This window comes from Triticum aestivum, chromosome 4B, assembly GCF_018294505.1.
Source record: "Triticum aestivum cultivar Chinese Spring chromosome 4B, IWGSC CS RefSeq v2.1, whole genome shotgun sequence".
Taxonomy (NCBI): Eukaryota; Viridiplantae; Streptophyta; class Magnoliopsida; order Poales; family Poaceae; genus Triticum; species Triticum aestivum.
The window spans coordinates 28,614,389-28,626,133 of record NC_057804.1 but is presented as its reverse complement, the minus strand read 5'-3'; the positions used below and the strand labels follow the sequence as shown (position 1 = coordinate 28,626,133).

At 41.4% G+C, this 11,745-nt stretch overlaps 1 protein-coding gene across 2 annotated transcripts; it reads left to right on the top strand.

Annotated features, from left to right (window-relative positions):
• On the top strand, window positions 1–10,251 carry LOC123090766 (chloride channel protein CLC-d). 2 transcript variants are annotated; one of them, XM_044512103.1, is made up of 23 exons: window positions 1–287; window positions 382–454; window positions 1,367–1,588; window positions 1,664–1,710; window positions 1,785–1,883; window positions 2,592–2,666; window positions 4,481–4,569; window positions 5,885–6,025; window positions 6,106–6,176; window positions 6,691–6,770; window positions 6,858–7,007; window positions 7,104–7,163; window positions 7,241–7,315; window positions 7,701–7,852; window positions 7,992–8,127; window positions 8,227–8,358; window positions 8,462–8,539; window positions 8,614–8,669; window positions 8,751–8,828; window positions 9,026–9,182; window positions 9,261–9,362; window positions 9,463–9,504; window positions 9,848–10,251. In XM_044512103.1, exons 1-23 carry the CDS (start codon window positions 78–80, stop codon window positions 9,863–9,865), a joined length of 2,343 nt encoding a protein of 780 aa, XP_044368038.1. In that variant the 5' UTR covers window positions 1–77; the 3' UTR covers window positions 9,866–10,251. The 2 variants fall into 2 exon arrangements, with proteins under 2 accessions (XP_044368038.1, XP_044368037.1); XM_044512102.1 differs by having other exon boundaries at window positions 9,463–9,509.
• The last annotated feature ends 1,494 nt before the right edge of the window (window positions 10,252–11,745 follow it).

Genomic DNA, 11,745 nt, shown 5'->3' with positions numbered 1-11,745 from the left:
CCGTCCAGTAAAAAACTCCCCACCGTCGTCCAGCCGTTCGAATCGCCCGCCCCGCCCCGCCCCCTCGGCGGGATCCGATGCTCTCCGGCGACCAGGGCCTCCCCGACGGCATCCGGATGGCGCGCCTGGCCTGGTCGCGCCTCCCCACCGCCGACGGCGCCGCGCCGCTGACTGAGGGCCCCGCCGCCTCCGCCCCCGCGGCCGCCGCCCAGGACGAGCTCTTCGTCGGCGCCGTCGAGAGCCTCGACTACGAGGTCATCGAGAACTACGCCTACCGGGAGGAGCAGGTGCGCCGCACATTTCGCTGCCTCCTACCCTCGTGGTTTCTCTCTGTGTTCGGTGACACGAGCTCCTGGTGCGGTGTTTCGTGCTTGCCTGCAGGCCCAGCGGAGCAAGTTCTGGGTGCCCTACTACATCGTGCTCAAGTGGTTCTTCGCCCTGCTCATCGGCGTCGGTGAGCGCCTCCTCCATGACCTGCTTGTCTGCAATTTTGGCGTCTGTCAGAGACTAGAAAAAGCTTAATCTGGCGATTTCACATGTGCGCAAGTAGGTTACACATGTCAAACGTTTTTATCATCCGAGGAAGCTAAGCACTAGGAATGCTGACCATATAGAAATCCTTTATATCAGTTACTATAATATAATTGCTCTATGTGATCCATCCATATAGAAATCACTATGACTTACATCCCAACCCCTGAAATTCCCCGGTTAACTGATCAAACCCGGCAATGTTCCAAAGGATCAGCCATATGCAGTGAGTAAAGGTTCTCGCATAATCTACTGGTTATTCCTTGTATTGGCTGGTTAGCTGGTATTAATGGCTAAAGGATGACCAAGTGAGGAGTGCAAGCTGTCATTGATCACAAGATGCCGAAGCAATATTTATGTTTAATGTTGAAAACAAGCTGGCAGCTACTGAACTGAACTGACTACGTGCTATTGCGTGACGTTTGCACAACTGCTACCTATAGCTGTTGTTTCTGAGTTTTATACTACTGGATTGTTTAGTCAGTTAACTACCGTAAATTGTGAAGTTCTACCTCCACCAGTTAAAAATCCCTCTCCTAGTTGAATTCAATACAAATATTGTTTTCCTCGTTCCTGGCCTTGTGTATCCGCAAACACTGCTATGCTTGAATTCCTATTCCAATTCACTCCAAACTCAAACTGGCCATTCCTTACAATTATGACTTAGTTGATACAAAAAATATGAAATCCTAACATAGTAGACAACACATCTATCAGTGGAAACTATTTTTGTACTTCTATATTTTTCCCTCTGCCCCTCTCTGTGTCCATTGTCCAGTTTTTCGCACAGAGTGGATTTTTGTTCTGTTATATGATGCAATCATCCTGTTTTCAGGTACTGGATTGGCTGCTATATTCATAAATTTGGCCGTTGAGAACTTCTCTGGATGGAAATTTACTTTGACTTTTGCTATAATACAACACTCATATTTTGTGGGGTTCTTGGTGTACATACTTCTCAATCTAGCCCTCGTCTTCTCTTCTGTATACATAGTCACACAATTTGCACCAGCAGCTGCTGGATCTGGTATTCCAGAGATCAAAGGTTACCTAAATGGTAAGGTTTAACCACTTGAATTCCTGATATTGGTATTATGATAAGTTTGGGACATAATCTGGAATATTTATGTAGGAGTTGATACACATGGAATCCTACTTTTTAGGACTTTAGTTGGGAAGGTGAGTTTACGTTTTCCCCGTCAGCTATTATGATATGTCATGCCATGCTCAAATGCTGCTGCTTTGAGTAATAGATTTTTGGGAGCATCGGATCAGTTGGAGGTGGATTGGCTCTAGGAAAAGAAGGTCCTCTTGTTCACACTGGAGCCTGCATTGCTTCTCTTCTTGGGCAAGTAGGTTATGTTGGCGATTTAAATTTTGTTCCATTCGACATTTATCTCAGTTAAAAATTAAAATGTAGATATATGATTTTTTTCTTCTATCATGTTTGTAATTTGTCTTTTGATCAGCATAGACAGAATGCAAAATATTCACTAGCGGTATCCCCTGTCCTGTAAAGGGGTCATAGACTCATAGGTCTGTGGATCAACCAGGAAGACTTTGTTTACATGCCAAAGAGTTGTCAGTTTCTCATCAGTGACCAGTCACCACCATCAATTTGGAAAACCCATGGAAACCCTCTCAAGAATTTTCAGTGTCATCATGATAAAATTAACAAAGATGGTTGTTATTACATGTAACATAGTACTTGGCGTGATTTTGTAGTCTGATAGTGTGATATAATAATCAACAACATCATCAAGTCATAAAGCATGATACCATTGACGTTGTTTTTCTAGGGAAATTAAAAGTGGCGATACAACATCTCATTTTAGATATAAGAAGTACTGATGTTTACTTGGGAGGATTGGGTACTGTGGATCCATTTATACTTGTAAATCTGTTATATAGACCAACAATGTTTGTCCCAAAACCCAGTAAATAAGGACTTGCCAGCAGCTTCTGTTTTTCTTGCTTTACTTCATTTCCATTTTGTAAGTAATTTATGATTATTCTGCGCACATAAATTTGCCAACTAATTACTCTGTGCATATACATAGGGTGGATCCGCGAAGTACCACTTGAATTCTAGATGGGTACAGATTTTTGAAAGCGACCGAGATCGGCGAGATCTTGTAAGTTATTTCGTTTCGCATGCAATGTCATTTTTTTTACGTTTCCATCTCTTGATGTATGGCTTTCTTCTTCCGTATTAACGTTCCAGCTGAACCGTTTTATTAGATAAAAAATCTGTAGTGTGACTAGTGTCACTGCCTGCTATCTGCCAGTCAACAGAAAAAGATGAGCATATCCTGGTTGCATGAGATATTTGGGGTATAGTATAGAATGTTGTATTGAGATTCACTGTGGGTTATGACATTTGTTATATGTTAATATTGTTAACTAAAGTTGTCCCATTGAGATTGAAATGGTTCAGATTTCAGACACTAAAACTATCTTTCTAGTTTAAAACTTGACGACTCTAGCTTAAGGCTAACACTTAAATGCCCAGTTTCCTCTTCTCTGTTTAAAATGCGGGATTTGACTGGAAGCATCTGCACATTCTAGGGAGCTAAAGGCATCCCCAGTGCTTAGAGGATGGCTTGCCTCCAAGCTGGGACCCATGTCCAGCCTCTTAAGCTTAGCTCCAAACTCTGTAGTGTATAACAAATACTCTGAGCCTGTAAGGTGGACCCATATAAAATAAAATTAAAACCCTGATTCACAACCTACTTCTCATCTTCTTGACATGGTCAGCACACTCTCCGCGCATGACAAGTAGGGCCAGCGGATTATTTTAGTCCGAAGAAAAGGTTGGAGGTGGACACTATGCTTGTGTCGCCAATGATTTTGGCGTAGAGGCTCACGCCTGCAGTGTATGGCACCACCCTCAAAGGGCTTAGAGGCTGCTTAGAGGCAGCAAAACATCACACTGTGGATGCTCTATGGGGGCCTTGTGCGGACATTAGCTTGTGGGGTCAACAGAAGGGCAATGTCCAGGACCTTGTCACCTTTCTGCCAAGAGGGTGGGGCAATGAAGCGGCAGTCAGCAATAGAGATTAGGGAGGTTGGCAATTCTTGTTTGCTTTGTTGGAGTACAATGCATTGTATAGCCTGCGTTACACTCCCAGGAGATCAACTTTGGGGCTAAACCAAAACCAATGTGTGAGACAAACTAGCTTGAGAATCAGGGGCATATCTTCAAATCATAACTTGTTATTCTTATCCAACATACCTCCTCCTTGACCTGGTACAACCGTGGCTCTTCTGTCATGTCTCACATGGTAGCACCAGTCTAAAACTTCCTGGCTGGTGCCATCTAGAGCCCCTTTTTTTCTTGATGAGGGAAGTCTATAAGCTCTGTTGCTATCATATTGGCCAGTGCTGGCTCTGCACAGTGTCTCTATTAGCTATTGGATCAAGTGGATGGGCTTGAGGATAAGTGGTTATCCCTTTTTTCTTGATAAAATCTACCCCCTCCGTTTAAAAGTAAGTGTCTCAACTTTAGTACAAAGTTGTACTGAAGTTACGACACTTATTTTGGGACAGAGGGAGTATAACCTCTTGGTGTAATCATATTGGCTAATGGCTAGTACTGGCTATATGCCTGATTCCTCTCAGTTCCTGGAACCAGTCGATGGGCTTGCTGGTACCCTAACCTCTCTTACCTTCAAAGTTAAGCGGATTTGCTGAGATATCTGAATAGACAAATTTACTTTTTGTAAGTGAGCTGTGATTTTTTGGCTTCTATTCGATACATGCACATTACTTTGTTTCACCTGGTAAAGGTTCAGTAGGTAAATTATGTTCAGTGAGTGTTAAAAGTAAATCAGATTGTGTGTGTACATTAAAGTTCAAATACTAACATGGCATTAGGCCTGTATTTAAAATAGAATGGGTGAGTTTTCATATTAAAGATCTCAAAGCTATATTAATAATGTTTCAAAAGGTGACATGTGGATGTGCAGCTGGAGTTGCTGCCGCCTTCAGAGCTCCGGTTGGTGGGGTACTATTTGCTTTGGAGGAAGTTACATCCTGGTAAGAATGTTCTTTCATCATACTAATAATAAAATTAGCCATGTTGACCAATGTAATTTGTTCCATCTTTCGATCTATACTTCTAGTCTTACCCTATTGTTTTCTTTGCATTTAGTAGACAACTATTTCAGTTGAGAATGTTCATATACTTTTCAGTAAGCAGTAGGGCAGTACTAATATATGTCCTTTTCTGGCTTAGTTATTTCTTTCCGTAGCTGCTATCAAGAAAACCTTTAGCACAAATGTGATTCATTCCACAATCGACTATTAAATTGCCAAATGAGTACAAAAGTAGAAATGCATCAGCAGCAGTTTTCTGCTCATTATGTTTCTCTGATTTGTTTATAACAATGCACTTACTAAAGTACCTTTATGAGGAACCTGCTTCATTTGTTTGCATGACCAATATAAATACTCAAAATGTTGTCATAGATGAATATAGGATGCACTTCTGCTGCACTGCAACAGCATGCAAGGGGATTTGTTTAGTTTTAAATTGAACTTGAGAACATCCGTTTTGAATACATGGTATTTAGGGACTGGCTACCTGATGGATACTATAGTCTATCATGAGTGACATTACCAGGTTTCCCAGGCTGCAACTCAAGAAATGCACCTGAGTGCACTTCCTTTCACCTGTGTTGCCGTATTAGTTTTTCCAAGATTTTGGCCCTGTGCTTCCAATAGTATACACATGAATTGACTTACTATGAAGATCAAGAGCATGGTTGCCACCTAAGTACCACTGTTATGTAATACTCCCTCCGTCCCAAAATAAGTGACTCAACTTTGTACTAGTACAAAGTTGAGTCACTTATTTTGGGACGGAGGGAGTATCATATTTTAGGCCTGTGAGATAACCGCCATTTCCCGTTTTATTACACGTTTTATAATGCTATTATAAGTGTACTTTTGGGTCAAGAAAGATAATTATTAGAAAGTTCGTTCCACATTTTCGTATTATGTGCAACAACCAATCATGTTGCATGTAAATTGGTCTGTTGCTCCCCGTGGAACTTACTTTAGATGCCACGGCAATACATTTTTACATAGATTTTTTGCTTTTACTCTGTGGTTTGATCGTAGCTAGTTGTTTAGACCTACTACTTAGTATGCTCGTGGTGGGTATTATTGTCATCCAATTCATTATGTAACGTTGGTAATACACTTATGAAGTGGAACCTCTTGTGGCAGTTCTTTTTATGGACATCTACGCACGCTGGGTAGCCTAATGATATTAATGTTGTTCAACTGCGGGTCTTGCACTTTAATGTAATGTGATTTGATTGATTATGTTATCATTATATTGCTGAAGGTGGAGAAGCCATCTTATGTGGAGAGTATTCTTTACATCTGCTGTCGTGGCTGTTGTGGTGCGATCAGCAATGAATTGGTGTAACAGCGGAAAATGTGGTCATTTTGGGGCTGGTGGTTTCATAATCTGGGACATATCTGGGTAAGATTACTTTTTCCTTGTTAAAAGGGAATAAAAATGACCTGTGAATTGTGATATTGATTGTTTACTTTTTCGTAAAGAGGTCAAGAAGATTACTCTTACCAGGAACTTCTGCCGGTGGCAATTATTGGTGTTATTGGTGGACTTCTTGGTAAGTTACAGTACGCAAAGTTGACTCAGTATATCTAGAAATGACATAGTCAGGCGTTTTACCTGACGAGAACTCATTCATAAAGTTTACCCAGTAATATCTAGAATTGCCACAGTCAACATTTGTTTACTTGATGAGAACTCCTTTGGATGTCAACTGGCTAGAGAAGCAAAGCTGCACCTAGCCAGCCTGGATTCTTGTACCCACTGAACTTTAGGCCGACTGGGGGGTTATTCCCTCAGTCTAGTTCATATTCTCCCTACTGATTTTGTAACTACTGCACTATGCTAAGTTCTGTCACAGTTGGCTAAACAGCTGAGGGTGTCTTGTAGAGAACCCCCCTGTAGTTAGAGTTGGATCAAGTTACATGAAAATAATATGCTAATTAACCGGCGTATCACAATTGTGAAAAAGCCTGCCCACAAACTCACTATAGGCCCAAAACAAATAAACAATCCTAGTATATTTGTGCCATATTGATGTTTTTCAGTTAATTCATTGGGTGTTTCTTCAGGAGCGCTATTTAATCAACTCACCCTCTATATAACTAAATGGAGGCGAACATATCTTCATAAGAAAGGGAAACGAGTCCAGGTATGCTGGAGATATGATATATTAGTGGTTATAAAGGTAGAGCTCCTCTTGTAGTTATATACCTAACATCCAGGTTAATATTTGCAGATCTTTGAAGCTTGCCTCATATCTTTGATAACATCCACTGTTTCCTTTGTGTTACCACTACTGAGGAAATGCAGCCCATGTCCTGAATTAGAAACCAGTTCTGGTATCCAGTGCCCTCATCCACCTGGAACAGATGGGAATTTCGTTAATGTGAGTCTACTTTAGGATTTTTCAACTCGAATTACATCTTCTCTTTAGCTACAGTAATATTGGCTGTGTTCTTAATATGTTGTCTGTATATTGCAGTTTTACTGCTCAAAAGATAATGAATACAATGATCTGGCAACCATTTTCTTCAATTCTCAGGTCAGAATATATTCGGAAAGCTTTTCCTTCCATGTTCCGTATTCCATGTCACAATATTCAACAACATTCTCTTGCAGGATGATGCAATACGCAATCTGTTCAGTGCAAAAACATTCCATGAGTACAGTGCACAAAGCCTTATCACCTTCCTGGTACCCTTTTCTGTCTGCTTGATTTATGGAATATTATACCTCGTAATATCTTCCTAACTCCATGAGCTGTTGAACTAGTGCAGTTTTATTAATGTAAGTTAGGAAAAACATGAAAAAGTACTTACCAAGTCCAAATAATCATGATCTTAAAAAGTTATGAATGATCAGTACTCTCGTCGAAGTCTGATTGTGTTTTCTTGTATTAGTAGCACATGCTATTGGTATAATAAAAAATGATGGTTATTGCTACTCTATGCATATTCTGATGCTGTAGCGAACTTTATTTCTCGCCATTCCATTTACCATCATTTGGATGAGTTTTGAGATATCAAGAAGCTTTATTTGTCATATATACTTACCTTTCCCCCTTTCTTGCTTTGCTCAGGTCATGTTTTACTCCTTAGCTATTGTAACATTTGGAACTGCTGTTCCAGCTGGTCAATTTGTCCCAGGAATAATGATTGGATCTACGTATGGCCGGCTTGTTGGAATGTCTGTTGTTAAGTTCTATAAGAAACTAAATGTTGACGAGGGCACGTGAGTTATCACTATCTCTCCAATTCAACCTATGTTGCATGTCTTATTTATTAAGCTTCTTATTTTTGCATTAGTGGCCCCTTGAAGTTTATTCTTCCTTTATGCTCTGGCTATTTTACTATTATTAATATTGCTATAGGTATGCTCTACTTGGTGCTGCTTCGTTTCTTGGTGGTTCGATGAGAATGACTGTCTCTTTATGTGTTATTATGGTTGAGATTACAAACAACTTACAACTCTTGCCATTAATCATGCTTGTTCTTCTAATCTCTAAGGTAAAAACTCTGCAAACATTGACTCAAAGTCTCAAACTCTGCGAACTTTGACTCCTTGTTGAACATGCAGAGTGTTCCTTCTGACTTCTATTCATGTAGGCTGTTGGTGATTTTTTTAATGAGGGGCTATATGAAGAGCAGGCCCGATTAAAGGGCATCCCTTTACTTGACTCTAGGCCTAAACAAGTGATGAGAAACATGAATGCGAAGGATGCCTGCAAGAATCAAAAGGTTCTGATGATCTTTATTCCATTCAAGGTGGAAGAAAGAACTATATCTTGCGTCAGTATAGTTCCAAATCTAACACGTCCAATATTCTGGTGTTTGGTGTTAGGTTGTGTGCCTTCCTCGTGTTTCAAGAGTTGTTGATATTGTTTCTGTTCTGCAAAGCAACAAGCACAATGGCTTCCCTGTAAGCAGATGCCAGTTCTAGAACACAGCTGCTTCTGTGGGGGTTTAAATAACAGATTTTCTGTTGTTGTTCAGATTGTTGAACGTGGGCAGAATGGCGAGTCGCTTGTCATAGGTCTCATACTTCGTAGGTAAGATGCAGTACCATCTGCTCTTGCTTTCTTGGTTTACCTTGTACACTGAACACTGACCCATTTGTCCTCTTCTTTCAGTCACTTGTTGGTGCTTTTGCAATCTAAAGTAGATTTCCAGAATACTCCTTTCCCTTGTGGGCCTGGCGTACTGAACAGGTTTGTCTAAGGCTCAGTTTGCGGGTGCTGAACTGTGCTTATTTTACAATCTGCCATGAAAAATTATGCACAAAAGTAGGCAAAACCGGTTCAAACAAACGTGATTATGATAATCCACCGCAATGCCATGGACAGCATTGAGTAGGAAGCAATAGTCTATTGACTGGTAGTGATGGACTGTTTTTGCTGTTACACAGGCACAATTTTAGTGACTTTGTTAAGCCAGCTTCAAGTAAGGGAAAGTCAATTGATGATATTCATTTGACGGATGAGGAACTTGGGTTGTATTTAGATCTCGCCCCATTTCTAAATCCGTCTCCTTACATAGTGCCAGAGGACATGTCTTTGGCAAAGGTAAAGCTTGCTTTCATTTGGACTGTTCACTCATTTTCAGCGAGTTGGATATGAGATGATCTTTGTGATGATTCCCAGGTGTACAATCTCTTCCGCCAACTAGGATTGAGGCATATATTTGTCGTTCCTCGGCCTTCTCGTGTCGTAGGACTGATAACAAGAAAAGATCTCTTACTCGAGGTGATATAAGCCACACAATCGTTGCTGTTGTATATTGTACAGAAGTTGAGAAAGAATATTTGGCTGGACATCCTTCTCAGCTCTGTTGTTTTGATTACAGGAGGATGGCAATACCGCGACAACAGAGCTCCAGTCGACCAGTGTAAGGTCTATATTATCTACTTGCAAGCTGATCTTTTCGTTGCTGCGCCGCTATGCGCACTGAACCGAAGTTCAACTCTCTCGGTATCTCACTGGAAACAGTGTGTAGATTCTAATGCGATGCTTTTGCCATGCTCAAGCACACAAGTGCCCAAACTATGTCTCACTGATCGGATTCACTAAACCGCCTGCGGATTGACGGTGGCACTCTATGCCGCGCTGGATCCACCGGTGCTTGGCTAGAGAAGCATTGCGTCACCGAAATAGGCTGGTGACATTTGGATGTGATGCAACAACTTGTCGATTCCATTTTGGGTTGACTCGAGACTGTTTCGTCTTTGCAGAGCCTACCTGAACGGTAAAACGGCAGGGGGGAGCGCGCACCTGGAGCGTCCTCTTCTTGACAGCCTGATGATTCAAGGAGTAAATACATAGCACAATACAATCAAAGATAAATTTTGATAGCAAGCAGTTAACCTTGTTCCACTGCATGTCGGAATGGCACACAAACCAAGCAACGCCCGACGAGCTACAGATGCAGGATCCTTCGAGGTCGATGCAACGGGAGGATGGCCCCATGCGGTGGTGACTAGTTAGGCGATTTGTAAACAAAAAATGTTTATAGACTCACTGATGTTCGTAGCCGTCATCCATGTAAACCACGAGAAAATTGAAATTCTTCCGAGTAAATTCCTTCGCTGTGGTCGACATGACATGATGAGGAAGATATAGCAGGTTGCGTTGGTCCTGTCAGTTGTTAGGTTTAGGTGACACTGCTCTCGCTGTGATCTGTGCACCGGGTCGAATCTTTGTCGTCTCGTTTAGTTTGGGTTCGTCCATAGCTTATAGTACGTGTATTGGCTTTCTCCCGGAAAAAAAATTATATGAGACCAGGTCTCATCTAAACCAGGTGAGACCCGCTCTGATGGATGATATGTGTCATTCATAAATCACAAAGCATCTAATCTCCCCCTCCCTCCTTATTTCAGGTAGGGGGTGGGGTAAATGCTTTGTGATTTGTGAATGCCACATGTCATCCATCAGGATAGGTCTCACCTGCTAACCCGTGAGACCTGGTCTCATAGAATTTTTTTCCTTTCTCCCTCCCTAAAAAAAGGTACTCCCTCCGTCCCAAAATAAGAACGTTTTTGATACTAAAATGTAAGAACGTTTTTGATACTACTGTAGTATAAAAAACGTTCTTATATTTTAGAACGGAGGGAGTAGATGCATGTTAGCAAGATCTGAAGATGAATATGAAGGCAATTCAAGTCCTTGATCCGAATCCTATATGATCCATCAAGTTTGAAGCCACTGGGGAACACAGAACAAGGATTTTGATAACCAACAAACGTTTGCTGGGAAAGCATGGCAAATCAAACGTTCTTCATGGCAATTTATGTGGTGCGAGGATTGCAAATCTCTTTCAGTTTTTTTGCTAGGATTTGCTATGCTTGCCAAAGGTACTATCCATGTGACAACATAAATTGCCATAAAAACGTCTGATTTGCCATGCTCTCGTAGGAAACATCAGCACGTAACATTTCCTTTTAATAAATCCAACCAACCAAAGGGCACACCGCAAAACACAGTTTTTTTTAGAGATTTTTTTCTTTCTGAAAGAGACAAAACACTTGGAATTATGGTATATAATTGTGCCACATTGAAATGAGAGTGGCTATATTGCTACGTATTGATCAAGGTGGGACATATCAGCCATCTCCATAGATTGCTAGTTTGCTGAAAACAATCCAGCTTTTACCGAAAGAAAGCCAAACTCTCATCTAGATGCATCTCGATTCACATTTCTATATGATAATATGCACAACCGATTCTCGTATCTATTGATACATGAGATTCTTGCAAAAGATAACCGTTACCCCTAATCCCTGGGTGGGCGGAAGACGGAGACAATACGTGCCGGTCGTAGCATCACCAGATGCAGTGGCAGACCCATGAATGGTCCAGGCCCCAGGCTAACGTAGCAAACATCCTTGCTACAGTATCGCTACAGTGAACGAAGGAATTGGGACTCACACTCCATGCCGCTGCCCGGGCTGCCTGGGGCCTGAATCCGCCACTGAGCGGATGGCTAGTTAGCTGATGCTTACATTTGGTTCTTCTTTCTCGTTGTTGATACCGACAAGACCTAGCCATATGATGGTTCGAGCATGAACTAGCTATTGAACAATCTCAAACCATCTCAGTGTAAGGCTATACAATGGCAGAGCTATGTGTATGT

Bases quoted from the DNA above. Each gene is read 5' to 3' on its own strand.
- LOC123090766 (XM_044512102.1), top strand. From the start codon at position 78: ATGCTCTCCGGCGACCAGGGCCTCCCCGACGGCATCCGGATGGCGCGC. The intron at 6,771-6,857 runs GTATGCTGGAGA...TAATATTTGCAG, and splicing joins AGAAAGGGAAACGAGTCCAG to ATCTTTGAAGCTTGCCTCAT. The intron at 8,540-8,613 runs GTAAGCAGATGC...GTTGTTGTTCAG, and splicing joins ACAAGCACAATGGCTTCCCT to ATTGTTGAACGTGGGCAGAA.